The sequence below is a fragment of the Glossina fuscipes genome, unplaced genomic scaffold (genome assembly GCF_014805625.2).
Source record: "Glossina fuscipes isolate IAEA_lab_2018 unplaced genomic scaffold, Yale_Gfus_2 2, whole genome shotgun sequence".
NCBI lineage: Eukaryota > Metazoa > Arthropoda > Insecta > Diptera > Glossinidae > Glossina > Glossina fuscipes.
Window position 1 is genome coordinate 15,484,822 of NW_023998416.1, and position 18,940 is coordinate 15,503,761.

Here is an 18,940-nt window from a genome sequence, read left to right on the forward strand (position 1 = left end):
ACATACAGAATCAGTGCATTAAAGTGAGAGGACTGTGAATTATCTTGTTGTTCTTGTTTTAATGTCCCATAGTTCTTTAAAAATATTTAAAAGTTCTCTTTATAATTAATTATAGTAGATATTATTATTACATATATAATATAAAATTTAATATATATATTTAACAACTGAACTGTACTGTACGAACAGACGAGACGCTATAGCTTAAAAAGTACGTAACTTGCTTCACCTTGTTGTTATCGTAATTGTTGTTGGTTTTGTTATTGCGGTTGGGTTGGGTTCAGTGCTTTTTCATATCAATAATCATTTTTCTTTTCATTGTTGTAATAAAATTTAAGACGCGACAGCGGCAGCATCATCAGCAGGTAGGCAAACAAGTTTTTGCGTCTTTTAGACGGCCTGGGAAGCAGCATATGGAGCTTGTGTAGAACTGTCGTTGCCATACGCTGAACGTGGTCCGGCCCCGTAAGTGGAAGCACCACCCTCTTGTTTCACATAATTACTATAGTCATAGTCATAACCAGATCCATAACCACCATAATCATATTCTGAACCCGATTTCGAAGCTGAATTACCAGGACCGGTGCGTGGTATTCCACCAACCGGGCCGCTAGTAGATGGTCCACCAGCAGCCCAAGTTTGGGCACGTGAATACATATCAGTTGCTGTACCGGCACCACCACCTGGAGCTCCGGTTGGCCCAGCTGAATTGGGCGGCATATTCCAGGCGTTCCAACTGCCGCCACCTGATGGTCCGGAAGGACCGCCAGTCGAGGTGGAATTGTACATATCATAACCACCATAACCTTGCGTCTGTTGTGGCCCCGCATAATTGGACCATTGTGGTGGAGGACCTTGGGGACCAGGTGGTGCACCCCAGCCCTGATATGAGCCCGGACCGCTGTTGCCATAACCATAACCGCCTTGCTGCGGTGACGTTCCCCAGCCCTGATAGCCTGGCATCATGTTTGGCGCGCCGATTGGCATATTTAATGGTGGTCCACCCATTTGTCCATTTTGCCCCTGCATCATATTAATTGGTGCATGAGGTGGGCCCCAATGGCTGCATTCATTGGCTAGTTTACTGTAAGCACCTCCTACAGTACTGTTGTTAGCGTTTTGGCCGCCGGATCCATCACGGGGTTCAGCTTTTTTGATTTCAACCTACCCAAATGCAAAGCAAAATGCGATGAAATTACATCATATAACCGAAAGAACGTAGATTCATAATCTCTTACGCTAGTGAAAAATATAATCACTTGTAACACCCAACGTAATACGGCGTGCGTTAACTTGGCCGATATTTTATGACAAGAATTGCCACATCTTTTACTTACGCCTAAAGTTCTAATTGTCGTTATTTGTGAAGCATATTATTTAAAATAATTTTGTTACACATGTTGAGATTATAAAGCATTGCGGCCGGTTAAGGTCGACCGTCAAATGCCCTACATCAGTTCGCCTATTGTAACGATATTTCATTAAATTTCGTATTATAACAGATTTCTTAGAATATTGCATTATATAGAGAATGGTAGCAAAACTGATCCGATGCGTCCCCTCTTTAATTAAGTTGGTCCTTGAGCACATGTACTAAATTCCGTCAAAACATATTAAACACTACGCCTTGTACGTTGGATACGAAAATCCATGAAAAAAACACTAGATGGATTAATAGACAGGCGAACTGAGGTTTACTTAGAATGTGATTCTGTATCTATCGGCATAATAAATTATGGATCCATATTAATTTCTCGCACGTGTTTCTTACATCCGCACGAATCTAATATACCTGGTACCACAAGTAGTGTATGATGTATAAAGCTACAACCGCTTCAAATCAAATCATTGACGTATAAGTGAAGAATGGTGTGTTTTCTTAATTGCTGGTATTTCAATGAATCAAGTTGTTTACACCTAATGTCGTATTAACATCTGCTATCGGTTTATTAAGTTGTTGATGCAAACATTGTTTGCTTCAGATTTATTCCCGTTGTCCTGGTGGGAAATATCCCCATATGTTTCAGCGATTATTCGGCACGAAGAAAGACAGGACGAATGGCTGAAATCAATTAGATCAGCTCAAAATTTCATTGCGCCATCTTTGGTGCATTTTTCGAAGTGATGAAAACGCAAAGAAAGGGCGGCTGATACTGTACCTATCAACGGTCAATGTAAAATAAAGAAGCTTATCGGATTCAATTTTCGGATTCAGCCTCTCTTAGTGAAGTTTCTTTTGTTCATCTCACTTAATTAAATACGTGCTTTTGACGACATTATATACCTTCTGGTTTATCTTTACTTCTTCTTTCATTCTTTCATTTTCAAAAACCTATTATACAGCTTAAGCTATATGTATAACTGCTAGTTCAACCATGTGCTTTTTGTTCTTTTTTTGTTTTTTTTTTCGACAAATAATTTGTGGTTATAATTTCTAAGAACAGGTAGATGATTTAATGCAAATGTGCAATTTTTTAAACTATTATATTTAACTATTTTATATTTAAACAAAGAATCTTTATTCTCCTGTACTTACCTGTTTGCCGTTTAAGTTAATATAACGTTCATTAGTAACATGCTCAACAGAAGATTCTTCTTCAAATGACAAAAACCCAAAACCGCGTGATTTCTTTTTTTCCTGATCGTACATAATTACAACTTCTGTAACTTTGCCGTAACGCCCGAAAAATGTTCTCAGATCGGTTTCGGTTACATTTGATGGCAAGCCTCCCAGGAATACCTTGTAGCCACCTCCTTTTTTAGGCTTTTGCAGAGTACGTGGATTGCATGGTTTCGGATCAATTGTCCGACCGTCCAAAGTGTGAGGACCGCTCTGTAATACGTGCTGGACATTAGCAGGATCGGCAAATGTAACAAAGCCAAAGCCACGAGATCGTCCACTTTCATTGTTTTTCATAACGACGCAATCAATAATATCGCCAAAACGGCAGAAATAACGGGAGAGATTCTCCTGAGTTGTTTCCCAGGACAAACCGCCAACAAACAATTTACCCCTCTCGTCTTCCTCCATGTTTTTCTGAGGAGGGCTCTTCTTGTTAATTGACGTAATTTTGCTTAGAATTTGGATGTAAATTTGCCGCAAATGCAACAATTGTTGATAGATATCGCTGCTTTGCGTGTTTTTATCTGCTGGTTGTTGCTGTGGTTATTCTACTACAGTTGTTGTTGTGTCCTATCGTACAAATTCAATAATTATAGTTATATATTGAGCGCCTTATGTTTTTATTTAATAATACAAAAATAATTTTTGGCCAATACTTTGTAATAATTTGTATAACAACGTGTTATGTCTACTACAAGAAAAGTCACGACGTTGACACGTAATTTTCTAAATATCAATGAAACAATGTAGAAATAAAAAAGAAAACAAAGAGGGGTATGAAATAAACCGATGTAGGGAGCGGAGGAAGTATTTGCAACACTTTAATAAGGGATTATCAAGAATACTTTTATAAAATTAAAACAAAAAAAAAAGACGATACCTTTCGTTTTTTGCTTTCGCCAAATTTAGGACACTAATTTCATATTAATTATCAAGCGAATTGACAAAGAAAATGCCGCAAGCATAATAGGTCAATTCAATGGAATCACAAAAATACTTCTTAATAACTAACATTGAGGCACTTTCTTAGTTATCTCCTGCTTTACTTTTTCGACATATGTGAGAAAATCGGAATAGCATTTAGCAAGCCATCACATTCCCAGCGTATTATGAACTTCTTCGATGTACAGATTTTTTTTATAATGATTGATAATAGGGAAATGAAAGCTGTAAACAAGTGCAACGAAATGATTAAGAATAAAAACCGGTGAAATTATGTAGAAAACACCACAAAAAAGAAATTACTACTTTTATGGCTCCTCTCAATACTAAACATTATTAGAGTGGTGAATTGTAGTTATTTCAATGTTGCCATCCTTTTTATTTAAAATAAGTTTTCCTTCATAAGGAGACAAAAATTTTTATGAAACCATCGATTGGCGGTAAAGGATAAGGATAATGGTCATATAGTTGCGGTCCAATGCAGTTGGCATTTGTTGACGGCAATTTAAAAAAATTTCGTTTCCGCCGGTTCCTTTAATACTTGTTGGTATTCGAAGTCATTGCTTTATTAGCTAATGTACCGGAATTTTGACACATATTGATTTTATTCTATTTATCTACGTGTATATGCATTTAACACTTGTTGGTGCTGGAAGAATTAATATTAGATATCTGGCAACGACATGATATAACTAAATATTCACCACAACTTAACTTATCCCTCTCCCAAATACACAAACAAATAAAAAATAATTAAGAAACAAAATGGATGACGACCAAGAAATGTGACAATCATGTACAAAAAACCCAAATTCAACGAAAGAATTTCTTTAGCACGTACATATAAAGGAATTGATTTACTTTTAAACACAAGCAAATTTAGTTAGGTTTCTAGACTTTTGGATTTATCGTTAACGACTTGTTACAAATTAATTCTTGGTCGTTGACAAAAAAAAGGGGGGAGCGAGCGATACGAGATTTTGCTGCGTAATGGAGCAATCCGCTGTTTTTGTCGCCATTATTGAATGTTATATTAAAAAGATATGGAATATCTCTTTGCGGTATTTATGAGGCTGTAAAACACTTTTTTACTGATTGTCTCTTTTAAGACGATGAATGAATGGTTAGGTAGACGCGCGTATAGCATGTAATTGATATAAGAGATATTAACAAAGACAAACATTGAAAAATATGTGTGGATGAAGTACACAAATCTCTATGTTCGCGCATTTCTTAATATATACGCATGCATATATACATACATATATAAGCATTTTTTTGCTTCTTGTTTTTACATTGTATTTTTTGTTACAGACTTGTATGTGTTGTGCCTACATATTTTAGCCTTTACTTTTCAACTAACAACGATAACGAACTACATACTAAATGAATTTGCTGTAACTATACACAGCATTTTGTATGTATAAAATGTGAAAAATTTTCACTTTTCACACACCAGCACTCAATATACGCAGAGAAACAATGAAATCGTAATTTCGATTTGCCATTCATTTTGTTTTATATTACAAATATAAGAGAATCCCGTCAATTTACTTTTATTTTTTGTTAATATTATTCCTACCATGTGTTCGGTACACCCAATTTGCAAAAACATTCTCAAAATTGGTCGCATAAATATAGACATATTTCCATGTTTTTTCTGTTATAAAAAAATTGCGTATTACATTTTCCCGTGATTCATTTTCTTTTTCTTTTCAAAAACCGATGAGTACGTTGCACATATAAATATTTTGACCCAACGACCGCACAAACGAGGTGCTCCGCAGCACCATTTTTTTCTTTTTTGTTATATGTGTACAAACACACAAATTCGTTATGTAAATTTATTAATAAAAATGTTTAAAAAATTAACAAAAATTTTATCCTCACCGGTTTCGCCAAGTGTTCGTCTGTGGAAATCTCAAAGTTTTCGCACTGCAAATTCACTAAATTTAAGTTTTTCCTTAAAAAACTAGCTTATAAATAATTTTATGATTTGACGATATAACCTAACTTAACCATGATAAAATGAATTTCGACAAAATGCTTTGAACTGAAAAGGCTGTTTTGCTTTAGAGCATGTGGTGAATAACAGACCGCTATACAAAACATGGTGAACTATTATACTCGTTCTCACTTCGCCTTAGACATATAGGCCGAACAAAGAAAGAAGACTACAACCATCTTGACATATATTTAGCACTTTCGCACCAGTATATCTATCATATGTGAAAATACTTTTAAAAAGAGTGCCACGTTATTGCTAGTACTGCCAGACGTTTAGACACTGCATTATTTGTAGGAATGCTATTAACTACAAACGGATTTTGGAAACAATTTTCAATAAAAAGTTGAAGTATAAATATCGAATAGGTGATGTGAACGTTGATTTGGATTAACTAAAATAATTCGAAGTTTGAATACTTCTGCTTATACACATAACTTTGAACGTAAAAAAAAAAATTATAAATAAATCAATCAAATATTTATATAAATGAAAAATAAATATAATATAAATGAAAAATAAAGGTTTTCCTTTCGTTTTCGAACCATCAGGCTAGGAGATACAATGGAATTAAGTATTTCAAGAGCCAGCTTTATAGAAACGTAATGTGTGAGTACACTGTTATTTTACAATCTACCTCTCACATTCCATTACCACTTAAGGAATTAGGCAACAGATGTGTATCATGAGTATAGAGATGTTATTTATTTTGTCTTAAAAAAAAAAGCTACCGCTACTGGTGGGTTCGTTGCTAATTCTATTGCTGCTATCTCTTCGCTTAGTGAAATACGTATTTATTCCCTCTGAACTCTGTGAAGTGCGCTGAGTCACGCCGCTTCCTACTGACTACTTAGAACAGGAATTCCAAAAGGTTTGGATACTTGCCTAATGACTGCAAAATTGCTAAGGTTGCGTATGATTTTACTTGCAATATTCACATTAACTTGACGCTATGCGCATGAACTTTAATGGAAATGTCTTGCCTTCCTTTATGAATTGTGAGAGCAAGAGGAAGAATTGAATTTTAAAATATTTGACGATCCGTAAATTGTGTGAGCAAGAGGAAGAACTGAAGTTTAAAATATTTAACGACCCGTAAATTATGTGAGCAAGAAGAAGAATTGAATTGTAAAATATTTGACCAGCAAGATAACATCTATTTCTTTTTTGAAGGTTTTCCTAATGACAGTTAAATTGTATCGTAAAAACATTAAACCGGAATCCATTGGCATTATAACACCGTACATAACTTTCGCAAAATTACACTAATGTTGGACTAGAGTTACTTTCGCTTGGTTTTTTTTAGCAGCGCGATATAATATTAATTTCAACAGTGAGTTTCATTCAACACGAGAAACGGATTAACGTCGCGATAACTCGACTTCGTTGTCTCCTTATTATATACGGCAACCCTTACATACTCCTTTTTGATTCTCATTGGCGCACGATCATAAATTACTGCATCGATAATGATGCCTACCTCCGGCAAATATGTGTGACTTAAGACTACTATCAGTTGCACAGTTTTGACGCCATTTAGCCTCCAACTCTTGTACCGAAGATAATTGAATTACTTTTAATTATTTAATAAATATAATTTTACTGAATAGTCAGTCCTTAACATTAATTAATAAATAAAAATAAGACTATTTTTTCATTTTCTCATAAAAATTAATGAATTTTTTTAATATGGATTCAAACGAACAATGATTAAGTTTACAGGTCTTCCTTGAGATTTTCTATGCAATATTTTATTATAAACGTGGTTGCAAAATGGTTTTTAAATTATAATTGAGATGCATAAATTTAAATAATTTCATGCATTACTTGGAGTCGCTTTCTAGTAATGAACACACCATCTCTGCGAGTAGACAACTCATGTAGAAACCAACACCTATTTATTGAGAACTCTTCACGATCTTTGAAACGCTGGAAACGAACAAAAAACCAAACTAAAATCATGTATAATAATAGTTCTGGGATTACAAATGATTAGTTTAAAAAATGCAATTCTAAACATTATTTCAAGCTTCGCAACATGGTTTAACATTGTATAAGACGTTGTGGTAACAAATAATAGTAATTGATAGCCCTCCGCCCTTTCATTGCGAGGGGGGCTTCTCCTTGACCTGTAAAACTTTCAATGAAATATTTCTAGAACATCCCAATTTCGAAGGGAAGCATTAGGGACCTTCCATACATACGTCTATACACCTGAATCTGAAAAATAAACTTTAAAGTTTCACTGCGGTAAATGCATTTATTTCCCTACATATCCTATATTTTGAATACTTATTGCTTTCTTCTTTTCTTTTTTACATATGCTAGGCTAAAATTAGGCTTAAAAAGTTCAAGTTTACTGTGCCACAATTTCTGCACCTTTTTTTCTGGTTTTCTGATGCTTTTTATGATTTACACAAAATTTCTTTATAATAGGCGATAATTGAAAGGGATGCATAGCCGTCGCTCAAATTTGGTATTACAAAAATCACTTCGAAAAACAGTAAACATAAAATGTTTATTTGATCTTGACCTGGCGCCACGACTTCGTGCTCTGCACAGTTATCAAAATAACCGTATACGCGTCAAAAAGTTTTTTTTTTAAAGTGTGATCAAATGTAAGGTACACATAAATGGATGGTATTCTCTCCATATTGTCTCAAATTTCTAAACTAATTACTAAACGTCCAGGTCGTAGTGCAGCTGGTTCTATCTTTAACAAGAAATTTGCTACTTCTTAGCTGAAAAATGAAAAAAAAAGTAAATAAAACATAGAAAAAAGCTAACAATACTCAATGAAAGTAACAACGATATAAAAAACCAAGAAAAATATTTTAAACACTTAAATAATAAAACTTGGTCTCGAAATATGATAAAATTCACAAAAAAAAAAAAAAAAAAATAGAAAAATAAATAAAAATATATTTGTTATTAACCAGCAACAACAGTGCGTCAAACAAGTAATAATAAACCCCAAAAGTAACAAAAAATAAGCAAGGCGGACGCAACACGTGCTAGTTTCACCAAGTAAGAAGATAGGCACTAATTATATCTCTTTTAGGCAACTAATTTATGTATAACTTTTACCATTGGCTTACTATTGGCTTAGTCCATCTCTGTTCAACATACCAAAAAAAAAAAAAAAAACTTTTACCATCCGAAATTTATTGCGAAAAAAGAATGGCAAAGTAATAGGCGAATTTGACATTTGCTTGCTTACAATGACACAATGAACAACAAAATCATACAAACGTAAATAAAAACAAAATTATAGGAAAATTTTTTGTCGAAAAAAAACGAAGTGAATGCTCAGCACATTTATCAGAAAAAACCAATTAAGAATTGCAAGTAATGGATTGCGTTGTTTTCCGAACCGGCGCGCATACTTACGCGTATGAAAATTACACATGTGTGCTCGTGCCTGAACGTAACTTTAAAATTTTTGTGTGCGTGATTTTTGACAAAGAAAACGAAGCACGCAGGGAGATGTTTATAAAAATCATCTTTAAGAAAATCATATGGTTGTATATGCTGTGAAAAACAACTGGAAAGAAAAAATGCAGCAGAATTAAAAGCTAAACAAAATTAAAAGTTGAACTAAATAATAAAAATAATATAAATAAAAACTTGGACTAAACTGAATAAATTGCAAAAATTACATTTCAAAGGGAATTTTGTATTTTACACTGTATTTTTTTTTATAACGCGGATCATCATCTGTTGTTCATTCGCTGAATACTTAAGAAGAAGAAGAAGATATTCCAAAAAATCAAATCCATGTCTTTCAAACTTGAACAATTAAGGTGTGTACAAACATATATGATGATCGTTAGTTATGCGATTAAACTATATTTTACTTTAAAAGTAAAGAAAAGCTACTGCAGGCAGTGCGCATAAAAAAGCAATGCAATGCTCGTGCGCAGCTGATAGTGGAATCTTTATTGGAGCGCTACGTAAGCGAAGATGACTTCCTACGAAAGGTGAGCCATGAATTGATTATTTTCAACCAACCAAACCTTAACGTGTATGTGTACTGACACTAGCTACCGGAGATTAATCAATGCCACTACAATGATGTTGTAGATGAAAGACATATTTTGCATTTATGCTCATATCCTCTGTGTGGCGAAATTATAGAAACGTGAGTATCAAAACTTTTATATATTCTCCTTACTCCATCATATATTTTTTTCAGGGTACCACAACAACAATATCAGATTTCAACGTTGACTAATAAAGTTTACGACATAACAGATCGTAAAAAATTCTGCAGCCCACATTGTTTCAAAGCTTCGGAATACATAAAATCACAAATGCTCACAAGTCCTCTTTGGTTGCGCCATCAAGAAATAATACCAGCTTTTAAAGTGCTTAAGTAGTGAATGTCTCCAAATAAAATTAACTTGTTCTGGCTGGCTGCTTTACTTTCATTGTAAATTAATTTTATTTATAATGAGTTCGTACCATGTATATCTGTTTTATTTATGCTGCGGTGGGTAATTTATATCATGACAATGTTATTATCACGTTCGAAAGCACGATCGACTTCTCGTTTGGTATCTTCGTCGGTCCACTCTCCACATTTGGCTAAAATATCCGGCTCATCTTCCGGTTCTTGCTAAAAATTTATGTCACCAAAATATATATACAAAAACAATTATAAAAAACAAAAAAAGGTTTATTCAATAGTTATTCTGTGGGTTATATATTGTTGTTTACAAATACAGCAAAACTGCTTCTACAAAAGCCCCTAGCAGCAGTATCAAATTAAATATGAGGGATAACAAAGCTGTATGTTTTGAATATCCGCAGTTTAATATAGATAAATGATAATCATAACTTGTTTGTGAATCTTTATGGCGCCGTTTAAGTGTATTTCAAAAGAAAACACATTAATTATTTTAAATATTTCGGGAAAATTTGAAATCTATATCTCTTTATGTCCAACGAATGAGGTTTTTAATTTATATATTAAAGTTTTTCCAATTGGTGAGAACATAGAACAACGCGGGAATATTGTTAAAACGCCAGTAATTAAAATGTTTTATGTTGATTGATGTTGGAGAGAGAAAGATGGCAAAATTAAGGGGTTTTTGCTCTACGAATCCGAAAGCAGACGGAACCTTGTGTGTTGTGTGGCGTTGTAATAAAGCATTATACCTGTTTGTCGTTGGCCGCGAGTTTAGAAAACATATTGGCATAAATCTTCTTTTCTTTGTCGTTAGCTTCTTTAATTTTACGCTTGCATAGTAATATCTGATTTTGGGCAGCTTTATTTGAAGGATCAAGTTGCATAACATGTTGGAAATCACTTAAGGCCTCCTCGCATTCGTTAATAGCTAAATTACATTGACCGCGGCGATACAAGATTTTTATGTTCCTTGGTTCCAATTCCAATACTTCGTTACACTGAAAATTAAACAAACTTCACTAATACACTTTCTTTAGTATTTAAAACAATTACCGCTTGTTTGCCAGCATGTTCTTGATTAGTTTTCTGATAACAAAGCACTTGATTGCTGATGGCAGCGACTTTTACTTTATTGCTTTCATTGTCACCTGAAATATTGGGGAAAAAAAAACTTATTATGAAAAACGTTTGTTGCTTGCGCAGCTAACAGAAAAACATACTATTATTTTCCAAGAAGCTGACACACTTTTTATACATTTTTATAGCTAAAGGATAGTCCTGCTTTTTAAAATATGTTGTTCCCTTTTCTTTGTAAATCTTCGCTTGTTCCAGACGTTCGTTATCACTTAGTTTCCAATCCTCAAGACCCTTAGGAGAAAATTGATAAATATAAAATTTATTTTTTTATTTTGTTTAATTCATTTGTTGAATTCACGAACCTTTTCGCAATCTATTAATTTAATTGTGTACTCCACGGTAGCATTTGGTGGAATGTTATGTTCAGGGCAACCTTTTATGCCAAAAGCATATATCGGCTTAATTTTAATTCTTAAAAAATCATTCATCAAAAATTTGGTTTGAGCAAAATCTTTCAAAACATTAATGCCTTACTTAGCCACCTCTCCTATAACCATTTTACCAACGGCTATTTCAACACCGTCTAAGATATCAGCATCGCTACCTTCGCCAAACACGAATTGTACCTCGCGATCTTCGTAAACATTACCGTCATATTTTCCAGTAATATGAACTGAAAATAATCAAATGATGAATTACTAAGGTATAAGGTTAGCTTTTAAATTTTTTGGCCACGACATGTTCCTCCATTTACAAATATTTTCATTCTCATTAACTATAACTGATTGAGTTCGTAATACAGCAACGCTTCACATCACTAACACATTTCTAGAAAATTCCATGACATGTTTTTTATTCCGTAAAATCGAATTATGTACTTTAATACATGTAAATGGTCGTATTTGGCTTCTGTTACCTTTGACCGACGAGCCGTCTTTTGGGGATCGACGTTTATCGCTTTTTTCCAAAACATAGTATTCAATACTTTTGTCTTGTTCTGGGCTTATATCTTTACCCTTCCAACCCAACATTTCCAGCTGAAAATAAACATCAAAAATGGGAAATAAATATTTACAGCATAGTTTTGTTAACCCTTAAAGCGAACCTCAAAAATTAATGTAGAATTCGGCGGAATACTAGGAGGACTTCCCGCAGCACCGTAGGCATAATTGGGGGCACAAGTTAGGTAACATTTTTCACCTAATTTCATTGTAGCTACACCCAAATCAAAGGCCTTGATCACACTGCCTGTGTAAGAAACGATGAAAATCAAGATGTAGGAATTATCATAGCATTTTACGTTCTAGTACCTTTGCCTAATTCAAATTCGAAAGGTTCTCCACGATCTACACTGGAATCGAACACCGAACCGTCCGTTAAACGGCCTGTATAATGTAATGACACGATGCACCCAATGCATGCCGTTTCATCTCCATTACCTTCCTTAAGTATTTCTTTCTGTACTCCACCATCGCCCGAAATATCAATTTTTTGTAATTCCGTTGCCGTCATTTTCGCACAATTTTCCTGTTTTATACACGACACACGACGTCAGAGAAGCAAACTTTTTTATTCTTCTTCTTTTTAAATCAGCAAATCCAACAACAATATGTAAAGTAAATTTTACTCTCAGAAATAAACTTTACTCTCAGAAAAATCTATACTAAACTCAAAAGAAATTATGCCAGTTTCTAGGGTAAGCAATTGTAGCGATTACCTTTAAAGTGTGGATGTGCATTTTTCGATACCATGAGGAAGCGTCCATCATCAAAGTTAATCTATAAGAAAATATTCGTCATGACTTCAACCAATCCCGTAAAAGGACGAAGTACATCAAAACAAGCATTATTTTGGCTTGGTATGACATCTATGTCGAACGACAACATTCAAAATATTAGATAAGATAAATATGAAATTCTAGGAGTTAAAGTATCTCTACATTTAGTACTTTTGCGCCTATCTACACGAATCAAAAATAAAAAAGAAATGATCTTTCAATTGAGCTGGGAGAGTCTTCCACATCGGGCGGCTCTTCAAATCAAGTCCCTTTTGATTATTACTTTCTTAGATTGGTGCAGTGACATTTCGTAGACCAGCAGTTTATAGAGGTTGGAGATGAGCCTCAAAACCACCACGTCCCTACCGCAAGTTTCTCTAGAGCTACCTAATAAGTGGTAAGAGGATATAGATAGTGATAATCGATATTTCAATTGTCAAGCTTTGTAACAAGAATACTTTTGAAAAACATTTGAAATTTATTAAAAATGTTTATACACCTAACATTGTAAAGGACAATTTTGGGAGAAATAAAACAAGTTTTAATAAAGCGATTACGTGGAATGCAGTCTTGCTTTACAAAGTATACGTACATATGTGTAGATATTGTAATAGATACCTAAAAATTGAAATGCAGTCCGTCGTTCTTTTCTTATTTTTATCATCATCAATAAATAAAAAAAACTTAATGGTTATTAATTTTGTGGCTTTGTATACATTATTCAAAAATTGTGCAACTAATTACGACACACTGTTTTTTCTAGGGCAAATTTACAAGTTAAGAATCTTGCTGGAATATCCAGATCGTTATATTTTTTTGCAGTCATTGTTGTAGCTAAAACGTTACAAAGAAAATTTCTTCAAAGAGTTATTATTTCAAAAGTTTTCTTACGACTTACATGCTGTGAGTTTAAAAAGCAAATCTAATAAAAAATAAAGAGTAATAAACTTTGTGTTTTGCCGAGTGTAATAAATTAAACGATTCCCCTATATTTTCTGCATATTATTCTTGTTATCTAAATTGCATAAACTTGTGACAAGTTTTCGAAATTGCGATAATTGCAAAAACCTATTTGAATCTTTTATTATTCTTGCTACATGCACACTTTTAGTAACAAAGTAGTTTTATAAATTCACAAATTAGCAGAAAATATTCTTAGAAGTTGGCAGCTCTACATAACTGGCGAATGTCGACCTATAGAGTGAAATGAATTTTTACGATTTTCACGACGGAATAAATTAATTTAAAAAATAGCAGAGAAAAATAGATTTAAATACAACCAGAATCAATCAAAGGCTGCAGTGAAGAAATACCTAAGGAATAAGAAAAAAAGACAAATATTTTTCAAAAACGAGAAAACGTGCAAAATTTAGAAACTTTCTTGCCTGAATAAGAAAAAGGCGACGAGAAAGAAAATTGCAAAAAAGAGAAGTATAAACGAACAAATAAAACAGAGCAGCAGCAGACCATCGAAGAAAAGCACAAAGGCACAAGTAAATGTGTAACGAGTGTACCCGCGAGTGACGAATAACGATTATTTGTGCGTGATTTTGGGGTTGAGAGATATTTATACTGGTGTTGTGTGCTGCTGCCGCGACAGAAAAAAATACTTTTCGGTGTTGGAATCGGGAGGCCAATGCGACTAGCAACCTGTTTTTTAATAAGAAAAAAAAAATATTTTTTCTGCATCATAAAACAGACTTAAGCTACCAACTTAAAAAACTCATTACCAGTAAGGAAACAAAACATATTTTTTCATTGCGAATCATTGCCATCTTTACCGTCGTCATTAAGCTTAACACCACGTAACGCCTCCGCCGTTGTCACTCTGACGCCAACGGCCAATAAAGAATTGCAGGTGTATGAGCGTCATAGTGATGCGGTCTGGACAATTTAAAAAGCAATCTTTACCAGAAAAGTCTAAAGGAACTACATTGTAAAGTGTAAATAAAATTAAACATTCGCATCTTATAGACACATCGACGGATCACGACGTTCAGCAACCTTGTAGAGATGATTAGCAAGAACGATGTGACAACGTGGTTCAAGACGCTGGAGAGCTATAAAAGAATTGACACAATGTGTGCTTTACTGAATATATGTTTGCCGTTCGAACTGCGGTTTTTGGGCACTTGTCTTGAAGAGTTAGGTCGCCGCGATTCGCAAGAATTGCGCGGAATGGAATTAAGGGTTAACAAACCTCAAGATTTGGCTACAGATATAAATGTTTGCCAAAAGGGTGAGCCTACGGACATGAAAGTGCGCCGTAGAGTAGCTCTATGTCTGGCTTTGATGAGAGTCTGCAATCGCACCTGCGTTAATGAGATATTCCGCATTCTGGAGTCATGGGGTGAACTTGACTTTTCTTCGCTTACAGACAAGGATGTTTTGGAAGAATTGTTATTGGTTTATACAATGGCTGCTAATCATCCAGTATTTGATTTTGAGCAGCACATGAAATCTATGCAAATTTTTGAAAAAATTAAAGAAAATAAATTAGTAGCTGATTCATCATCATCCATGCCATCACCGCAAAGCGCTCATGTTTGCAATCCGCAACACTCTGCCAGTCATCTAGAGATGTCTATGGCGCAACATCAACACGTACCGCCACCTCCTCCTAATCATACAGAATTACTCCAACAGCATGCAGCTGCATTGCACGCGGCTACTATGCATTCAACTGGCCAGCATCCCCAATTGCTAGCTCCCAATCCCATGCAAATGGTGGGTCCAGCTACAATACCTTTGAGTTATCCACAAGGTCATTTAACTAAGGTAATTGTTAATTAAAATAATTTCGCGTATTATTGTATGTGCCATTTATGATTTTCTACGGTTTCATAGCTACTCAATGCAAGTGACGGTAGTTCTCTTCAACATCCGATTACCGTTGATGGCATGCCGCACATGATTTCCGCGAACCTCACCATTCCAGATACTAGCAATGCAGCCGCTAACACTATTTTAACACATCCTAATGTTGCCTCTTGGGCCATGAGGCAATATCACCCGGCCCCACCACCGGCGAGTACTCAAGTTTTGGTGGATCATCCGCCACAATCGTCTTCGCCGATGCTCTCACAGCAGTCTTCACCATCTAGTAGCCGCACTGCTAGTCCTAATCGTACATCATCCTGTGACAGTAACATGTTACAAACACAAACGCAGCCACCACCACTAACATCTCAAACTAGTACCAGTTCTCGCAATATGCCACAGAGAATCGTTGCCTCTTCACTGAAAAATGTTCGACGTCCATCGGCCGAGACTACGCCACCGCCTGCGATGGGACAACAACAGCAACTGCTCACAAATGAATTAATCTTGCCTCAGAACATGAAACACATTTCAGAGGTAATTTTCTCACAAATATATAACAAAATACTTGAATCTATTGCAAGGATTAGTTGAACATTTAAGGAAACATTCTTTTCGTTTAGTTTGTGTGCAGAGACTTTGCATATTGCCTTCTTTTCTGTACCTGATAAAGACTTTTTCCGTAAGTCAGTCAGTAAATGTGAAATAAACGCTATTGTGCGAGAAGACGATTAGAAGTTGGAGCAGTTTTATAATACACGTTTAAATGCAAATATTACTAAAATTATTTATGAGTTTATTTTTCCCTACTAGCAACTTTGTATCGTCTTTATATAAACTTTTAATAGTGTTTCTTCAGTTTATCAAATCATATAAGAGCTTTAAACAAAGAAGTGAAATATACTTATGTGTATATAAAACGACTGTTCATTAGCGCCTTGTAGTTGAAATGAACGATTTTTCTCTTAGTACACTAAACTGGATGTAATAGAGACTCCGCGTTTATATATTTACTTGGCGGAAAATTTTTTTCCATTCTTTATTTTGAAAAATTCTAATTAAATTATGTTATCGTTTTCGATTTTTAATCATAGGGCGTTATGAACAATGAAAGTTCCAGCAATCAATTACAAAACTTAATACGTAATGGGTTTACCAGGGCTGCTAATCATCCTAGAATAAAAACTGGCAATTATATCCCTCCGCATCAACAACAACAACAGCAGTCGCCAATTAATCAGCAGCAACATTATCAGGGAGCTTTCAACGCTGTGAACGCTGGTTTGTCGTATGCCATGCAAAATATGTCCATATCAGATATGACAACCGCAGGTGGGGGACATCACAGTGTCGATGGTAATGTCATGATGAGTATGAATTCAAATAAAAGCACAGGCAGCGATTCTGGTAGTTCGATCGGATCATGTGGCGAAATATCGCCGCCCGAAACGCCTACGTTAATGATGAATTCTAATGCCACGACGAATCCGCCCGTGCTACGTGGAGATAATCAGGGACAACAGATGCCACAGCAACAACAACAACAGCAGCAGCCACAAAAACATCATCAGCCTTCGCAACTGAGTTATAATAAACAGATGAGTTTGTCGCGTTTAAACGGTAGAGCCGATAAATTGATGACCACGAATGCGCCTAATGTAGCGGCAGTTGCCGGTGTTGGTGGCAATGTAGTTAATGCAAATGCCATGATATATGCTCAGCAGCAGCAGCAACAGCAACAAGTTCATCAACAAGCCCCAGCACCGCAAGCTTTGTACGCCGATATACTATTAGCTTCAGGTGGCAATGCGGGAAGTACTACCGTGATGCAGCAATCTTCGTTGACTAATAGCAACGGCGGGGGCAATGGAAACCCGAATGCAAATGTTGTCTCCACTAATAATAATATGCTGGGCAGCAATACAGTACTGATAAGTACACCGTCTTCTGGTGCTGCTAACTTGGGTGGTGTAATAACCTCAAATTCCGTGATATTGTCTCATCAACAGCAATATAATACCACGTATCCATACCATGCGGCAGCGGCTGCTGCTCAACATTTAGCTGCGAGTTCAGCAAGGCCTCCGCTGATGGCACATAATCCAACTTTGGCACCACCGCCGCATGGTACCTTTCGTTTACCTGGTTTCCAGATACCCAATGGGGAACTTATTTATCAGACTTACCATCCAGCGGGGGGCATCACATTTCTGTCCGGTGCTGCTCCACCCGGTGTACCACCAGCCGCCCTGAGAACGACAAATAGCGGAGCTGCCGTGGTAAGCAGTCAACCTATTAACCAGCCACCTGTACCTCAACAAATACCACCATCATTACCACAACAGTTGCAATCTACGCCGTCGGCTGCTGTGCTAGCGTCACCGTACAGCACGCTAACAATAGGACTTAGTAATAAACCATTATCATGTTATAATTGCGGCTCGCAATCCCACAGTGGTCGTGAATGCCAGGAAGCGTCCATGGATGATGTAACGCGAAGCGCTATCTATAAATTAGACTACAATCAGGCAGCGTCTGGGGCGGGCGCTGTAGGTGCAGTCACACCTGCCACGCAACAACAACAAATTGCCAACAGTGCGCCAGACACGTCAGCAACAGGGCACAGCCAAAAATCACACGATACTAGCGGTGCTATTGGTGTAAACCCATCGGTAGTAGCGACCGCGGCGGTCTCTTCAAATGCGACGCTGACCGTGACAGCGTCAACGTCAGCTAAGTGAGTTAGTGATTGTAGAACCGGCTTGTTAAAAAGCTTTGTATGTGTAGGATTTTTAATTGAATTAGGTTTATATTGAGAAACTCTGAGATTAAGCAATGCGTGACGCATATTAAGTGAACAGTGAAAAAAGGAAACCATATTGAAAATATGAGCGAATCAAAGCGCCTCGGTAGCCATTACTTAGGTACTTTTTTTAGATAAAAGTGGGAGAAGTGTGGTATCATCTGTGGGTCATGATGGAGAAAGCGATACTTTTGTGATTTACTCCTGTCAAAACTTTATGATTTAATTATTATGCTTTTAAAGACTGAAATAAGAATATAATAACAGATGAATGTTGTTAAGTATGCAAAGTTGAGCGGGAAGTCAATTTACACGCAGCATATTCTATAGACGATAAACTTTATGTCACCAGAATATCGCTATAATAATAATAATAATAATAGCGGTAAGCAATACGTTCTCGCATGCAGCAGGACGTACAAAAAAATTGTCTCAATATGAGATTTTAAATTTAAAAATTTATCGCATGAAGCCATGGGTAT

General features: G+C 35.7%; 4 protein-coding genes across 4 annotated transcripts; 2 read left to right on the plus strand and 2 right to left on the minus strand.

Moving 5' to 3' along the window:
• Nucleotides 1-246: 246 nt before the first annotated feature.
• LOC119633943 (heterogeneous nuclear ribonucleoprotein 27C) lies at nucleotides 247-5,614 on the minus strand. Its single transcript, XM_038027791.1, has 3 exons — nucleotides 5,456-5,614; nucleotides 2,537-3,193; nucleotides 247-1,164 (listed from the first exon to the last, which is right to left on the minus strand). The coding sequence occupies exons 2-3, from the start codon at nucleotides 3,029-3,031 to the stop codon at nucleotides 391-393; spliced, it is 1,269 nt and encodes a 422-aa protein (XP_037883719.1). The 5' UTR covers nucleotides 3,032-3,193; nucleotides 5,456-5,614; the 3' UTR covers nucleotides 247-390.
• Nucleotides 5,615-9,209: 3,595 nt separating this feature from the next.
• Nucleotides 9,210-10,061, plus strand: LOC119633221 (putative RNA polymerase II subunit B1 CTD phosphatase RPAP2 homolog). The gene is made up of 4 exons (XM_038026651.1): nucleotides 9,210-9,373; nucleotides 9,436-9,550; nucleotides 9,614-9,711; nucleotides 9,766-10,061. The coding sequence occupies exons 1-4, from the start codon at nucleotides 9,348-9,350 to the stop codon at nucleotides 9,947-9,949; spliced, it is 423 nt and encodes a 140-aa protein (XP_037882579.1). The 5' UTR covers nucleotides 9,210-9,347; the 3' UTR covers nucleotides 9,950-10,061.
• Nucleotides 9,977-12,672, minus strand: LOC119633220 (FK506-binding protein 59). The gene is made up of 9 exons (XM_038026650.1): nucleotides 12,369-12,672; nucleotides 12,164-12,306; nucleotides 11,975-12,095; nucleotides 11,593-11,731; nucleotides 11,421-11,529; nucleotides 11,202-11,349; nucleotides 11,035-11,129; nucleotides 10,731-10,979; nucleotides 9,977-10,188 (listed from the first exon to the last, which is right to left on the minus strand). Exons 1-9 carry the CDS (start codon nucleotides 12,568-12,570, stop codon nucleotides 10,072-10,074), a joined length of 1,323 nt encoding a protein of 440 aa, XP_037882578.1. The 5' UTR covers nucleotides 12,571-12,672; the 3' UTR covers nucleotides 9,977-10,071.
• Nucleotides 12,673-14,848: 2,176 nt separating this feature from the next.
• On the plus strand, nucleotides 14,849-18,940 carry LOC119633741 (zinc finger CCHC domain-containing protein 2). The gene is made up of 3 exons (XM_038027448.1): nucleotides 14,849-15,613; nucleotides 15,683-16,192; nucleotides 16,750-18,940. The coding sequence occupies exons 1-3, from the start codon at nucleotides 14,849-14,851 to the stop codon at nucleotides 18,394-18,396; spliced, it is 2,922 nt and encodes a 973-aa protein (XP_037883376.1). The 3' UTR covers nucleotides 18,397-18,940.

Excerpts from the sequence above, each read along its gene's own strand:
- LOC119633943 (XM_038027791.1), bottom strand. The coding sequence starts at position 3,031 with ATGGAGGAAGACGAGAGGGGTAAATTGTTTGTTGGCGGTTTGTCCTGG. Across the intron at positions 1,165-2,536 it reads TTAACTTAAACGGCAAACAG|GTTGAAATCAAAAAAGCTGA; the intron begins GTAAGTACAGGA and ends GCATTTGGGTAG.
- LOC119633221 (XM_038026651.1), top strand. The coding sequence starts at position 9,348 with ATGTCTTTCAAACTTGAACAATTAAG. Across the intron at positions 9,374-9,435 it reads TTCAAACTTGAACAATTAAG|TAAAGAAAAGCTACTGCAGG; the intron begins GTGTGTACAAAC and ends TTACTTTAAAAG. Across the intron at positions 9,712-9,765 it reads TGTGGCGAAATTATAGAAAC|GGTACCACAACAACAATATC; the intron begins GTGAGTATCAAA and ends TATTTTTTTCAG.
- LOC119633220 (XM_038026650.1), bottom strand. The coding sequence starts at position 12,570 with ATGACGGCAACGGAATTACAAAAAATTGATATTTCGGGCGATGGTGGA. Across the intron at positions 11,530-11,592 it reads GTTATAGGAGAGGTGGCTAA|AATTAAAATTAAGCCGATAT; the intron begins GTAAGGCATTAA and ends TGATTTTTTAAG. Across the intron at positions 10,980-11,034 it reads AACATGCTGGCAAACAAGCG|TGTAACGAAGTATTGGAATT; the intron begins GTAATTGTTTTA and ends TTTAATTTTCAG.
- LOC119633741 (XM_038027448.1), top strand. The coding sequence starts at position 14,849 with ATGATTAGCAAGAACGATGTGACAACGTGGTTCAAGACGCTGGAGAGC. Across the intron at positions 15,614-15,682 it reads CACAAGGTCATTTAACTAAG|CTACTCAATGCAAGTGACGG; the intron begins GTAATTGTTAAT and ends ACGGTTTCATAG. Across the intron at positions 16,193-16,749 it reads ACATGAAACACATTTCAGAG|GGCGTTATGAACAATGAAAG; the intron begins GTAATTTTCTCA and ends TTTTAATCATAG.